We start from the raw sequence: 15849 nt of genomic DNA, 5'->3' as shown, positions 1-15849 counted from the left end.
TCCGCAACGCTGATTGGTCGAAGCAGCATTTGTCTGTTTCTTTTTGTCGCTCTGTGGCTTTGTTGCTCTGTCGCGCTGTTTTTACTCTTTTCGCTTTTGGTTTGACTGAACTGTAAACGTGTTGCTTGTGACGGAATTTATTTGCTTTTTTGTTATTTACACATTCCGTCGTCGTCGCCGCTGTCGCATTGGAGCAGCAGCGACAGTGACAGCGACAACAGCGACGAGTTTCATTTCGTTTTTGTTGTCTCTCCGCGTCTGTGGTGTTGCGTATTTTTGACATTTCGTTTTGCGCGCTGCGCGTCTTTCTTTTTGTTTTGAGCGCCTCTTCTTGTCTAACCATCATGTTGTCAATCTTGGTGGCATTGTTTTTGCCCTTTTTGCTGCCACAGTTTTTCACATTCTGTTTTTATTGGCAATCGCTTCGTTTCTATGCGCTTCTGTTTCATTTACGTATGCTGTTCTACAGTGACTGCTAAAAGTTGATGAACCAACTGGCAGCGCCTCTGCATACTTTAATCAGGCGACGCCAAAAAAAAAACTTACACTTGAGCAGTCATCAATATAATGCTTGACAATAAAAAGATGGGAACCAATATTGCCTATTTTATTCATTTTGTTTTATTTTATTTGTTTTGAATGAAAAGTTTAGTTTTCTTATCGGTATTAGAAACATATATTAATAAAATTAAATTAAAAAAAAATTACCTTATACTTCAACTTGTATAATTACATTTATATATTGTATATGGGTAATTCTCTGACGGATGTCGCGTGGGACCATCTTTTCAGTGAACAAAAAAACATAACCTAGAGCTAAGAATGCTTTTGGAATTTTCTTTTTGTTTTATTTTCTGTTCTGATAATGGCAAAAAATTAACAAATTCGTACGCAAAACCAAAAAATTAACGAATTTATATATTTTATCATAAAACAGAACAAGTTTCTAAAATCAATCTTATCTCTAAAAATAGTGCTAATCCAAATCTTTAAGAATAACCGTCACTTGTTTTTAAAATTATTTTAGTTTATGTTTTTTTTAAATATAAAAGTGGACCACGCGACATTTACCAGAGAATTACCAATATGTACATTAATGTATACATAATATAATATTTACATTCCCCATTTGATAATGCTGTTAGTCGCTATTGTTTTACAATTTGGGGCAATGATATTTGTATGAACAACTATGTTTAATATATGGGTCTATGTATGTATGGGTCTTAAAGAAACATTTTTATATAACGACATAAAGAAATATTTGTTTTTTAATCATTATGATTATCATTTGATATTAAAAGTATTAAGTATTAAGTAAATAGTGAATAATGAATAATAAATATATGACGAATGGAAATGGAACATCTCTAATTATACTGATTGCTATTATAAAGTTTGTCTGTGTTTCTTAGAACAACTATATAATAATCACAATTATAATTTAAGACTAAGACTTATATCTGACCGAATAATAAATACAAAACAATATATATTTAAATATGTATTATATTTTTTAAAAAGAATAAATTATTATTTCATATGTATTATTAATAATTTCGTCACCACTTTCAGCATTGTGATACACATTTGCGTGATCAGCAGATCAGTTCGTACATACTTGAATTTTGAATCCCCGATTTAGTACCAGTTTACATAAGCCTGCGAGAAATATATTTTCCTTTAGCCCCTTGTCCCTTACCTTTTGCAACAAACATGGCGTCACCAGAGCGTGGTATCAGCTTCATTTTTATTGCAGGAGATCAAGTTTAACCGAAGCAGCGCTTTATGGCCGAGATGCGGATTTCGTAGAGCCAGAAGCGAGCTAAGCAGGTAGCTCAAGGTAAAGTATTCACGGAGATTTTGGAAAACCCGCGGAAAAACCAGGAAATTTCTCGTTCATTTTTCTATGATGCGATTGTTACCATTATTTACCTGAATAATATTTAAAATATTTGACACCTGCTTTAGGAAAGGTAAAAGGATGCGAGGGTTAGCTTGGCCATTATTTGGTATGCTTTGGAAATAGAGGAAGAAGTTGACGCTATACTATTAGGAGGTACAGTTATAATAGATACAGTTAAATATATAATTGCTAATTAAACGTACATGCGCAATTTCTATCTTTATGAAAACGAGCGTTGTCAGCAGAGTTCTTTTCTTCTTTTTGAGCATTTCCCGTATTTGTAAAGTCCGCCTAAAGTCAATTAAATTGTGCATGCATAATAATTAGCCATACTCGCCATACAAGCCGGCACTCATTTGGCAATCAAGACTCACGCCACACATTTAAAATGTGTCGCACAGTCTTCGGAGCCAGAATCAGAAACAACGACAGTAGCTGAGACTTAGACGGAGACGGAGACAGAAGCAGCCATCGCCTGGACACGGGCCAATAGAGGCGACGACACGTAGTCGATGTCGCATCCTTGGCCAGTCGGCAGCCGCTTGACCTGTCGCCACAGGTAACAAAGAGTTTGGCGGATTCGCGGATATGTTTACCTGCGAGGTATAAAAGTAAACTGACAGCACGCACTTGCATCTAGTTAAAAAACAAATGTGTCACGGTGCAGAAGCCAAAATATTACTCAACAAAATGTGCAGCAATTACGAAAACATCAATTTCTCTTACGTGGTGGTCAGCAATGGAGACAGTGGCTATAGACTAGAAGAGCTATTAACTTCAAGCGACACGCAACAATCGAACAACAATCAGCTTGGTGGTGCCAAGTGTAAGCGTCCTCGCACAGCGTTTTCGAGTCATCAACTACTGGAATTGGAGCGAGAGTTCAATGAGAATAAATATTTGGCCAGGACCCGAAGAATCGAGATTGCTCAGCGACTCGAGCTAACGGAGAGGCAAGTGAAGGTTTGGTTCCAGAATCGTCGCATGAAGTCCAAGAAACATGCGCACAGACAACTCCAACCCAAAGGTTTGATAGTGCGTGCCAAAAGTACTCCAACACCCCCTGAACCGCAAGTGGAGGAACCTCTCACTGATCACGAGTTGATTGTGGAGCGACTTTTACAATACGTAAACACGGAACAAGTGCCAACGAACTACGATTTGCCACAACAGTACTTTGATGCAACACTATTGGAACAACAACCTCAGCAGCAACAGCAACAACAGTTCTGCGAATATCCTGAAACTGTTGAAAGTCATCTGTCAAATCCACTTCCAGATTTTACATGGCAGTCAAATTATATGGACACAGATCCATGGAGTGCAATAATGAATGAACAGCCATATGATTACATCGATAATTTAACAGTCAATCCCGATACACTATTAGATGAACATTTTGGCTGGGATTCAAGTAACTCCTTGACCACTTCTCCATCTACATCAACATCCACTTCCTCATCCACTTCCCCTTCTTACGATTCGTTTGAAACTCATGACGTTGACTTTGATTTCCTACAACATTTATTAGACGCATAAGATAATTGTTAATTTAATTTAAGTTTTTTTTTTAAATATAAAATTATATACATATTTAGATTTAGTTAAAAATTCATATAAAAATAAAATACAAAAAGAAAATACTTAAAGAAAGGCCTGTTTAATTATCTAAAAAAAACACTTTCGTTGATTTCCGTTCTTGTCAGTTTTCCCTCTTCTCTGTCGGCTGCTTTCAAATAACTTGGATAAATTGGTGTCATCACATCATAAAGTCATTTCGACATATTGAAATTTTTCTCATCTAACAAGGAACACAGACACGGGTGCACGGACAAGGACATTTACAAGTTGATACACTGAGTGTGTTTTGTGTTTGACGCAGATTGTTTTGTGGACAATATTTCATCAGCAGCTGCTGTATTACATATTAGTTTTATTATTCCAATAACATTAATGCATTGCATTTCATTATCGACAAACTTTCCCTATGCCGCCACACATATTGATTAGAAAAGTTAGAAGCGAATTGCGTGAAGATGTATTGAGTAAGCCAAGGATGTTTGTTGTGTGAGGAATGAGATAAATTTGGAAATTCTTAAAATATTCATTTCAGTTTGAAAATATATATTCTATTCAATTGATTGAGAAACAATGAAATGAAATACCAACATTAATATATATTTCTATAAATGAATTACTTATTTAATGTCATCTATCAATTAATGCGATTTTAACTGCACCTATTTAGAAAGTGATATATGATGTGTGGGCATGATTCGCGAATACAATTGAAACAAAACATTCAATTATTGTGATTAATGTAAGTAAGATTATTGCTAAATCACTAATACCAAATAGTAATGTGTGTTAATTATGTTTTATCTAAAAGGATTAATGACTAGAGAAATAAATTAAGAAAAAAAAGAAATTATTTGACTCATTTGGAGAACATATTTATCGAGAATTTCAGTCATGTGTGATTGGGACCCCAAAATATGTGCTTGCTTGCCACACACACGTACACACACACACATTGTTGCAAAAGTCAAAGCAAAAGATGCAACTACCGCAACAACCGTGACAAGTACAACATTTGTGTCGCCTGCCGCTGCCTCTGCCACCATCTCTGCCGCCTCGCTTCAATCTGTCGCCCTTCGACGCAACCTTTGACACGCATAAATGGAACAGGAACAGGCAACCCCATTTCCATTCTCTGCTACAGCTGAGTGGGTGTTGGAAGCCAGCAGCACCGACACCGACACTGAGACCGGGACAAACAAAGATCGCAATTTGACTCTACACCACGAAGCTGTCAGCTCGCACAGAGTGGAGGAAGATTGATTACCGCCATCGAATTGTTTGCCTTCAACGGGGTTGGCACACACCCCGGGCCAAGGGGGATGCGGAGTGCTTCGATTGAATGGCATTAGAATCGAAAGAGTTATACTCGTATGCGAGTACTGCTGATAGTACTGCCTTCAGCCTCTGACAGTCTCGACATCAACATGAAATTCCTGCTGTCATATGTAAACAACACTCTTCAGTTTGTCTTTTTTTCTACACACTTGGGTTTCAGTTTCAATTTACTCTTAAAATTTTCTATAAACTTTTAATGACTCACTATAAATATTAAAATATTTTGATTCAATGTCGGTCAGCGGACTTAACATTATCAATGGATTTGTTGATACAGTACAAAGTAGGAACTAGAGAGAATATTTCTAATATTATTCATGAATAGCGCGTACTAAGATTTCAATAAATAATTAAAGCTACAGTCGAGTATGCTCGACTGTGAGATACCCGCCACCTATTTTGAATAAACGCAACATATTGCTGTATTATTCTCAAAATATACCAAAAATACTACAAACATACTAAAATATATCAAATGTTATATGCAGTATATGTAGTACCACAATCAAAATATACCATAGACGGCAACTAAGACTCCTACTAAGTAGGTGTTTATGCCCATACAAGTAGTATTTCTTTAATAACTTCCACAATTTTTATCTGATCGCAACCAAAATTTTGGTTGATTTGCGGGGACGATTTGAAATTTGAAACAAACTTGATCTGCGTGCAAACATAACAAATGCTGTCGAATTTGAACTCTATCTCTTATAGTCTCTGATATCCAGTGTTTCATACGGACAGACAGACATGCCTAGATCGTCTCGGCTATTGACACAGATCAAGAATATATATACTTTATAGGGTCGTAGATGCCTCCGATGCCACCTCTGCCGGCACAAAGTTATAATAAAAAAAAAACACTGTCTTTTTTTCTACGCACTTGATCTTCAGATTCTATTTAAATGAGTGCTACGAGCTGATTAAGAGTAGGTCAGTGGACCTAACATTAAGTCAGCACAAGCAATATTCAATGCGATTATGAGTAAATCTTTATAAGCTGCGATCGACATACGCTTTCATTCAGTCACTTAGTACAATCAATCAAGATGAATTGTCGCGTCGCTGTGTTGTTATTCATATTAATTTGTGTATTTTCTTGCTTTTGTGCTATGAATATTCGTCCTAGATGTACCCGAGATTATTATAAAAAATGCGTTAAAATAAAGTGGATGCGGCATTCTCACTTTTGCGGTGAGAACGAAAACTAAAAGCGTTGCTTGTCTAATAAAATTCAATATTTATTACAAAAGGCAATGATAGTGTTTATTTACAGAAAGTTGTGAAGAGTTCAATTTACATCTCAATTAAACTTGCAATTTAAATATTTCTGTGCATTATGACATTCATTAGATTAACTAACTTATATTCTGAAAATGCAAGAAAACTAACATTCGATAATAAATTGAATTCTGTTTATTTCGAATTTTTTCAGCACATCAAATCAAAGGGCGGCCTTCATTTTTTCAATGAACGTATCGATAAATTCCATTTGCTTCGAGTGATATTTCCGCACATACTTAATACAGTTCTCGTAATTGGCCTCATCGTTGAGACTCTTGTAAGCCATGGCGCGATAAAGCCACGATCGCAAATTCTTCTCGTCTAGTTTATTTAAAACAAAATCACAGTCAATTATGGCACGCTTAAAATTTCCCAATCTGTTTGCAAAAAATTGATAACAAATTAAATATTATAAAATATGTAGCTTTCCATATAGAATAAGTATTACTTGATAAAGCAGAGCGCACGATTTATATATAAAACTGGACTATCTTTGATATTTTCAATAGCCTCACTGTACATCGCAATGGCATTCTCGTACTTTTCCTGTCGATAATTAGCGTTACCCAGTCTAAAATTGTAATGATTACACTTTAAATAAATTTGAAATATTGCACAACATACTTGCGGAAATTCTGTGCCACACGTTCCCGTTCCAGACGCGCCTTGGATCGTTCGTCCTGATCCACTTCCACTTGACGCATGAAGGTGAAGCGATCGTTGTTGATAGAAGTGTCGCTTGGTCGCTTTGTAACCATAAAATTATCATCTGTAACACCGCCAGCTGTTGTCTCCTTTTTTAGTGTTGCTGCTTCGACTTCTTCTCTGAAATAATAAACTATTATTAAACGCACACTTTTCGCTCAAGTTGTTTGTTTATTTACTCGCTTGGTTTTATCATGCTGCGCAATAATGTTGTGACTTCTTCGACTTTGGAGTTCAACTGGAGAAAACTCTCATCAATTTGCGGATGCTGCAGGGAATACATCTTGTTTCGAAGTTTACTTTTTTACTGAAAAGAATTCTGTTTATTTTCAACTGTTTGTTTATGTCTGGCAACTATTATTTATTGGTAACCTAGAGCAACCTCAAACATATTTACGAATTGCTAAGCAACAGATAAAGTTTGTTTGCACTTAAATTATTTTGTTTTATTAAAATTATTATTGTATAATACAAATTCATGAATATTGAAATTCCGAGATTAGCTCAGATGATGTCACAAAAGTTAAGCATGAGCTCAACATTATTTTCTACAAAGATTATTTCAAAAGACAAAAAAAGTTCGTTTGCCTTTAAATTATGTTGTTTTATTTCATACAAATTTTATAAAAAGTAATTCAAATTATTATTCTATAATACAAATTCATGAACGTTGAAATTCCGAGATTAGCTCAGATGATGTCATAAAAGTTAAGCATGAGCTCTAAATTATTTTCCACAATGATTATTTCAAAAGACAAATAAAAAAATATATGTATTATAAAAATCCGAACAAATACTAAAGCATTGAATGTTAATGGAATACAGAAAGAAATTTCTCCCAAAATAATCATGTATAAGTATAAGTATTATGAATATAGTAAATAAACTGAGATTACGCTTATTTGAAACTTTTTTTTTGCTCATATGTGGCGAATCGTTTACGTGAATCTACAATGTGTCCACATTACTTTTCATTTAATCTCATACAATTTGTAAGATAAAGAAATGCATATATGGTATGCATGCTAAGCTCAGAGGATCAATTATAGACTATAAAACATAATGGCATCTAATAATAGAGCCGCAATCTGAGCGCCAAAGCCAAAGGCCCGACCGAACCCAACTGCACTTAAAACAGAAAAGAGAGTGCAGTGCATTGCTTTGGAGCTGGTTGTGTGCATGTCGTCAGACATTACCTGCTCCTGCCCTGAGTGTGTGTGTGTGTGTGTGTGTGAGAGTGTGGAGCTGGCGGCGGATGTGTGTCTCGTGTGCACATTACATTTAGGAGCACACACACACAGCAATGACTTCGACTGTAGAGCGTTTACCGCCCAGCCGGACATGGACATGCTTAAGCGCCAGGCCAGCCAAATGCCAGCTCGTTGCAACATTGAGTGTGGCTGTGTGGCTGTGTGGCAAGTTGGTTGCTACGTTCCGTTCCGTTCGCAAAAGAGAGGCAACAACATGCAGGAATAAATAATTGCAGCTCAAAGCGAGCCGGTGAACTGGTTGTGGCACCATAACACACTCCTTCCTCTCACTCTCGCTCTCTCTCTGTCTACCTCTCTCCTCTTCTCTGAACAGCGACACCAAATTGCTCACATGACGCATCGCATTTTTATATGAATTACGCTTAGGTGAAGCATTCCCTCCACTTCTGCTGCTGCCGCTGCTGCTGCTTCCCCCGTCACTCCTTGCTCCTGTTGTGCCCGTCCCATATGACGAGCGTTCCGGCGTCATCAGCATAGATTGCCATTCGGAGTAATTGTTACAAATGGATTTCATGTAATTTAATTGCGGGTTTTACATCATGAAAAATATACCAGCCATTGGCCCATAAATATCCCAAGACCATCCATTCAGCGTCCGTTCCAAGCATATCCTTTTTGGGAGGTCAGCAAACGCGGCGTGTTGCAGATGTTGCAGCCTGCTGATATAAGGAAAAGGGCTGTTTACCCCTTCCGCTATAAAGAAGTATAACAAATTAAAGATATGATATGAGATACATAGTTGTGTGATGGAAATGATTTAGAGATACTTGTAGTAAAAAAATAAATACTAACAGAATACAATCAAAATACTAAACTAAAGCAGATATCATTAAAAACACATGAGTATGTAGTTTATAGACTAAAAGACCAACAAAGTTTTCACTTTAAACATTTTCTTGTTGTGGAAATGTTAACAAATGTTCTTCATAAATTGAGTATAGAATTTCACCCAGATTTATCCTGTGTTTTTTCATAGATACTCTCATCTAATGATTCCATCGATTAGCTATAAATTAGATGTCAATATGATCTGGTATAAGAAACAATCAGGTTAGCTCTGCCATAATCAAATATTCAAATTGTGTCGCACATTGTTTCTGGCCCAAGATATGAAGAGTTGGGCAACGGCAACAGCAACAGCAAAACAGCAACAGATGCTTCCAACAGCCTCACGGCTTTGTGCCATGATTCAAGCACAACAATAATGCGTTTGTATTGCTCCCAAAAAGATGTGGATATGTGTGGCAAAGCATCTTCTGTACTTGCCCAGGGCATTCACAAGGACTAAAACAGTTGTGCTTCCCCTTCCTTGCTTCATTTCTTTTTTGCCTAGCCCTCAATTGGCATTCAAACGTTAAAGTGATTTTTTTCACGCGCTTATTTTGCACAAAATCCGCTGCGGAATACAAAACAACAGCCGGAGCAGGACTCTCCGACAGGAATGTCTACCTTGGCACTTGGTTCACTATTTTTGTTGTGCGGCAAACAACAGCAGGGCAAAGCCACCTTAACCATGCTTTCGTGTACTACATAAGGATACACACCAACGCACACACACCAACACACACTCGCATTCCAATATTTTGCCACGTGCAATTTTTGGTGAGCTGAAAAAAAAACTTTTTTTTCTGCCAGGCTGTTGGAGGAGGAAAAGGAGGTGGGGACAAAGGGGGCACACATTTGGCCTGTTTATACGACAGGTGTTGCCATATTGGCGGCGTTGAGGGACTAACACGTCTGTGAAATGTCATAACGTTTAAACGTGCTAAAAATTCGGAAATATTTCATTCCCCTGCCCACCGACTAACCAACCACACACACATCGCAAATTATGCACAGCGAGCACTGAACCCATTGTCAAGTGAACCAGTCTAGAATGGTATGCGATTGAAATTCAGTAATGTAGGTCTAATTCCAAATCACTTATCATCAGAAAAGACTGGGTTGGAAACTAGGATTAATATTAATATAATCTATAAATGAAATAAAATAAAAAATACAATAAAGTAAACCAAATGAATAAAAACAGCAAAGAAAGTGCATCCCTAAGAGAGAGAGCTTCCCATTTTTTGGTATATTGTTAGAGTAATACAATCAAAATATACCATAGACTGCAAAATATACCAGATTGTCAGCCAATCTACTAAGACCCGCCATGTTTCCCCATATAAAAGTACTTCGTAAATAACTTCTACAATATTTATCTGATCGCAACCAAATAAATAAAAAATAAAAAATAATAAAACTAAAATCAAAATATATATAAAGAGATACAAAACTGAAAATACTAATTTTGATTTTATTACTTTTCCAAAAAATCTCAACTCAAAATCATACTAAAGAACTTAAATTACTTGGACTGTATTTTACATTTTTAGTGTACATTATATCAAGCAAATTTTACAACTTTTTATTTTGATTATATTCCATCACAAATGAATAACTATTCAACTCGGCAGCTGCGTCTAACGATAGCATATTATAGGCGAAGCAAATATCGTAGAAGATAACTATGGTAATCTTGAGTAAAATTCATTTGGCCGGTCCAAGAAAACCAACTCAATTAATTTATTATGGAAGCGAGTTGCTGAAGAACTCGTTTCATTTGCACAGAAAACGCATTTCCCGCAGATTTGTTAATTCTTCGCAATGCTTCGAAAATAATTGGCCAGAGAGACGTGAAAGCTGTGAAAAGTCGTGGAAAGCCGCAAATTCAAAATTCAGTGCAAATGCAAAACGCGCAATGCGATTAGCCATAAAAATTATAGATTCAATCTAATTAGAAAATGTCGCGGTTGCTGTGTTTTGGGCCGACAAAAAGCGAGTACCTTCTGCCCCAGAACTGGAGCAGAGAAAGAGGCAAGTGAATATTTAATTTAATTAACAAGAAACCATTTGGTTGTGTCGCTTCTGCAAACATAAGAAAAGGGGCGGAGGGGGAGGCAAGAGTGCTGTGCGGTTGGGAATTTATTGTTATGACCAGGCCAAGAAAGGAAGTTGGCGTTTGCCAATGTCATCAGCAGACTGACGATGGCGCAATGGCAGCAACAATATCGCGAGTGCTGCGAAATGATTGAGCTGTATATTTTGTTAGTATTCTGTACATAAAGAAGCAACAACAATTGAAACAATCTGTTGGACATGTTTATTACAATGGCATTTTGGCGTAATTGCAACCCAGTCTTTCACTGATTTTTTATGCGCCTTTGATTAGCTACGTTTATTGCCAGACGATTAGCCACACCCACACTTGCAACGCCTTTTCCTTTGAAGCCGAAATCACATCTATATTCATTATGGCAGCGACATCGCGCAGGACATGTGATGTCAAGGACTTGGCCCGCCCGCGGCTACGACTACACCGCAAAACGCAGTCTGACACATGCTCGGAAATGTCAACAATGCGCATGAAAATGCCAAGGTGCCACCCCCCGATTTGCCCCTTTTCCCCTTTTCCACTCACAGCACACAGCACACAGCTTCTTGGGCACTATTTCCGCACCGACAATTTCCTCCCAGGGGAAGCAATTTGACACACCAGAGCTAACCCTAACCCAAAAGTCACTTCAAGCCGGAGTAACTAAATGTGTTTTGCGGCATGTGTATGCCCCTGTCCTTGTCCCTGTCTCTCACTCTCTCACCCTCTCTTTCTCTCTTGCTCTGTGCTTGTTCTGCTTCACATTCCTTGGGGGCAAGTTCGGGCAAAGACGTCGTCCAGCCGCCGCCCAAAACAAGTGTCCCAAACAACACGAGTACAAGTAATGTGTGCGGTTAAATATCCATAAATCAAATCGTCGAGCACTTCCCATACTCCTCTCTCTCTCTCTCTATCGCTTGGCATTTCCAAGATGACCACTGGACCAGGGACTCGGACTGTTCCTGGCAAATGCGGTTGACACTTTTCTCGCATTAATAGCTGGTCACTTGGGCCAAACCGGCATTTGACTTTAGCAACATCGAATTCCTCGACTTGACCCTCAAGCCGCAAGCAGCACATTAAATGCAAAAGTGAAAACGCAGCCAACTGGGGCGAGTGGCTTAAGTATGCCACAAAAATGAACTCTTTTTCTTGGCTCATTTCAGTTTGACATCGGCCATGATGGATACCTTGTTGTTGCGGTTGATGCATTTAATATCAAACGTATACAAAATACACATTCCATGGGGTATGAGTTACAAAGGGAAATTTCTCATTTAAGGTAGTAAAGGGGTTTCACCCCTTCATGCAAAAATCTTGTTCTACATTCAAAAATTGAATTAATGAAATTACTTAAAAGAGGGGAAAAAAGACAGACATTAAAGCACATCCTAATATATTTTATGAGTAATTACTCTACTCACAAGAATTCGAAAAACTAATTTATCTGTACATTGTTTTTTGGGGAAGTATTTGCTTTATTGATACCAACAATTTTTGGGGTAAAGTTATCTAAAAGATTGTGAAGTAGATAAAGTAAATTGTATTACTTATTTAGAACAATATTATTTTTTTGTAGAATGAGAATCTTGTAGTATATCTTTAGGAAGTTACAACTAACAAAAATGCGAATGATAAGATTAATTGTTTAATTTTTGTTATGGCAATATTTGCTTTATTTATATAAAAGTTTATATATAGGAATTATTCTAAAGATTGGGTATGCGTTACTAAGTAGTAGGAACATTGAGAGTTAAGAGCTTTTCTTGTTTGATTGTTTCACTGAGTTGGGGCTGCCTTTTACGTCGGCTTGGGAATATTTCTTATACCAGGGACGATTACTTAGGATCTATAGCTTAAATCTACACACACACACACATACGGTTGGCATAAAAAAAATGTAAAAAAAAATAAGAAATTCAAATCAATTGTGATAGTCAAAGGCCGAGCAAGGATTCATGTGAGAAACGCTCAGTTTTCTGGACTTGGCCACGGGTTCGCCCCACTGTAGATTCATCGAAATTGATGAGCTGGGATGCATGACACTCTGCTCATTAGAATGTGTGGTCTGAGTATTGAGACCAGCTGAGTTGGACTTGGACCAGGCCTGAGCAGCTTCCTCCAGCTCCTGCTTGATGCTCTGCAGCACCAGATCCACATTGTATGAATAGTGTCCGGAAGAAGCGTTGCCCGCTGGCAAAGCGTTGCTCGTTGGAGCTGTCGTTGTCTGGGCGAGATGTTCCAGTATTTCACTGAGATCCGCAGAGCTGTTGGGCACAGTTTGTGGCTTCGGTTTTGGGTTCAGCTGGCCATAGTAATTTGGATTAGCCATTGGCATTGTCACTGGCATTGGAGTAGCATTCGATTGAGTGGGAGCAACAGTTGTTGCTGCTGCTGCTGCTGGTGCTGAACGTTTCTCTGCAGTCGGATCCTGGGAATAGGACATCAGACGCTGCACGATGCCGCGATGAGCACTTTGTTCGGTTTGTGGCTGTGTCAACTTTGCATTGGGTTTGGCATCGCGTTGACGGTGTCCTTGAATGTCCTTCTTGAACTTCATGCGTCGATTCTGGAACCAGATCTTCACCTGACGCTCACACAGCGACAGTCGCTGAGCAATCTCAATGCGACGTGTCCTATACAGATACATGTTAGTCTTGAACTCGTGCTCCAGCTCCACCAGCTGGACGCTAGTGAATGCGGTGCGGGAACGCTTCAACTTGACACGCTGCTCCTGGGCTGGCTGCAGTGGCATATTCTCGTCGGAGGACAGCTGCTGGCCAGGCTGTTCAGCAATGGACATGGGCAGCACAGTGGGCGCCATCGAATGCTGATAGGTGGGCAGTGTGGTAACTGGCAACGGTGGCTGGGATTGTGGCAAGGATTGTGGTGCACTGTGATGATGGTTGTAGATTAACTATGGAGTATAGTAGAGTAAAGTTAGTTAACCATCGAGCGGTATGTATTTAAATGTTTTACTTACATCGCTGTACTTAACCACGGGCGCTGGGAAAGCGTTCATCTTAGGCTGGTGCACTGGATAGTAATGCATGACGGATGACATCTCGTGTGTTGCTCTTGACGTGTCCAAATCAATAGTGATGTCCTTTCGGCCAGCACCACTGCAATATATAGTCGGCTAGGTAGGCAAATCAGTCAGTCGGCAGGCTTGCCAAAAATCCGTACACCGAAATTTGCCTAAACTCGCGCACGCTGCCATAAATCCGACGATCGACGATGGACGATGACGACGTCTGTCTCTGTCTCTATGTCTATCTCCCTCTGTCTGAGTGTTTCCGTCTCTTTCGCTGACGCTTCGTTTACGTCTGGCACCGCGACGACTAGCCAAGTCCATGGCAGGGGCAATCTAGAGGCTTGTTTTGATCGAAATCCGGCTAGGCGAGGATTTTTACATTACGTGAGTCCTGTCGCAGGACTCGCTGTATAGTTGAACTATAGGTATGCATATAGACTTAGACAGACGGCTGTCCATAACTGATGATGATCTGTTTGTGTTGTCCAACTTGTAGCACCTGTGGCAGCGACAAAGACAGCGACAGAGGCAGCGACATCGGCAGCAAGGAAAGTGAGTTCTATTCCAAGGACATCCATAATGCATGGAACGCGAAACACTGCGAAAAAGGATATTTCGAGGGTTTTATGCTTGATTTAACAGTTTATGACTTTATTTGTGTGACAGACACACAATGCAACGACAACCAAGACGACTGTCTTCCTCCTTTATCTCCCTCTCTCACTCTCATTTGCTTGCTATCCTTGTCTTCTTGTGCTGCGCCGGCGCCCAGCTCACCACACCTGCAAATTCGACAGAGCTCGCAAAATTTTATTACTGGCGCTATCGGATTTGGTACTTCGCGGAATTTACTAAAAATTGCCAGAACAAAGACAAAGTCATAACGCATGAATCCCGTACAGTTTCTACAGACGCAGCTTATGATCTCAGGATCTTACTCATAAGCGTTTAAGTGCATTAGTTAGGCAAATAAAATAGCCATGTATGCACTTTTGTATAGCACTTTTATTAGTAGTTGTCTAAATGTTTTCTTTTCGAATTCTATCTGAAAAGAAAAGATTTCGTTTCCACTGTTTCTATGAGTCTCTAAAGATACATATAACATACATATTAACACTACATATGTTAATTTAATAAAAATATTTATAAGAACTTTCTCTATCACAGATATCTAATAATGCGAAACTGTTAAAGATATCATTTAATATTTCAATATGTAATTATAAAATATAAGAGCTGTATACTAACGATTTTAAGTGAAGATATTTCAATTTTACAGTGATAAAATGTTTGATATTTTTCGGAAATTATTTGAAGCTGTTATAATGGGTTAAATAAAGATATTTTAATATATCAAGATTTTAATTTTGTTTGAAAATGTTATTAAAGGTTCATATAAAAATATTTTAATATATCAAGATATTTTAATATATCATGATATAGGAACCTGTTTCAAAATATTATTGAAAGTTTCAAAAGAGTACTTAAGAACTCCTTAAAAGTTTGACTTAGTTAGTATTATGTTTTAAATATTTTGATAAAGATTGATCTATAAAACCTATTTTGTCAATTAGTCATATTTAATCAAATTCAGTTCTTTGCACTAGTATGAAAATGAGTAACGACATTTAAACTAAACTGATTTGGCATATTTGTGTTAACCCAAATTAACAAAATATTGTTGAGGTAATGAATAATATTTTTAATTAATTTTAATTAAATTAAAAATAAAATATTATATATTATATTACTTTAAAATGTATATAAAACTTCACACATTTGCCATGAATTGTAAGTAACTTATCGCGCCCCCCTT

At 37.8% G+C, this 15849-nt stretch overlaps 3 protein-coding genes and 1 long non-coding RNA gene across 4 annotated transcripts; 2 read left to right on the top strand and 2 right to left on the bottom strand.

Moving 5' to 3' along the window:
• Positions 1 to 2596: 2596 nt before the first annotated feature.
• LOC117574375 (protein zerknuellt 2) lies at positions 2597 to 3445 on the top strand. The gene has a single exon (XM_034258209.1). The coding sequence runs from the start codon at positions 2597 to 2599 to the stop codon at positions 3443 to 3445; it is 849 nt and encodes a 282-aa protein (XP_034114100.1).
• Positions 3446 to 6252: 2807 nt separating this feature from the next.
• On the bottom strand, positions 6253 to 7094 carry LOC117574374 (tetratricopeptide repeat protein 12). Its single transcript, XM_052006577.1, has 4 exons — positions 6991 to 7094; positions 6731 to 6931; positions 6555 to 6677; positions 6253 to 6483 (listed from the first exon to the last, which is right to left on the bottom strand). The coding sequence occupies exons 1-4, from the start codon at positions 7092 to 7094 to the stop codon at positions 6267 to 6269; spliced, it is 645 nt and encodes a 214-aa protein (XP_051862537.1). The 3' UTR covers positions 6253 to 6266.
• Positions 7095 to 12888: 5794 nt separating this feature from the next.
• On the bottom strand, positions 12889 to 14063 carry LOC117574565 (protein zerknuellt). Its single transcript, XM_034258437.1, has 2 exons — positions 13983 to 14063; positions 12889 to 13916 (listed from the first exon to the last, which is right to left on the bottom strand). The coding sequence occupies exons 1-2, from the start codon at positions 14061 to 14063 to the stop codon at positions 12924 to 12926; spliced, it is 1074 nt and encodes a 357-aa protein (XP_034114328.1). The 3' UTR covers positions 12889 to 12923.
• Positions 13835 to 15027, top strand: LOC127565827 (uncharacterized). The gene is made up of 3 exons (XR_007955221.1): positions 13835 to 13957; positions 14027 to 14458; positions 14530 to 15027. It is a non-coding gene; the product is annotated as an uncharacterized LOC127565827 (long non-coding RNA).
• Positions 15028 to 15849: the final 822 nt, after the last annotated feature.

The sequence above is a fragment of the Drosophila albomicans genome, chromosome 2R (assembly GCF_009650485.2).
Source record: "Drosophila albomicans strain 15112-1751.03 chromosome 2R, ASM965048v2, whole genome shotgun sequence".
Lineage (NCBI taxonomy): Eukaryota > Metazoa > Arthropoda > Insecta > Diptera > Drosophilidae > Drosophila > Drosophila albomicans.
The sequence above is the reverse complement of the archived record's forward strand: the minus strand, read 5'-3'. Positions and strand labels throughout refer to the sequence as shown.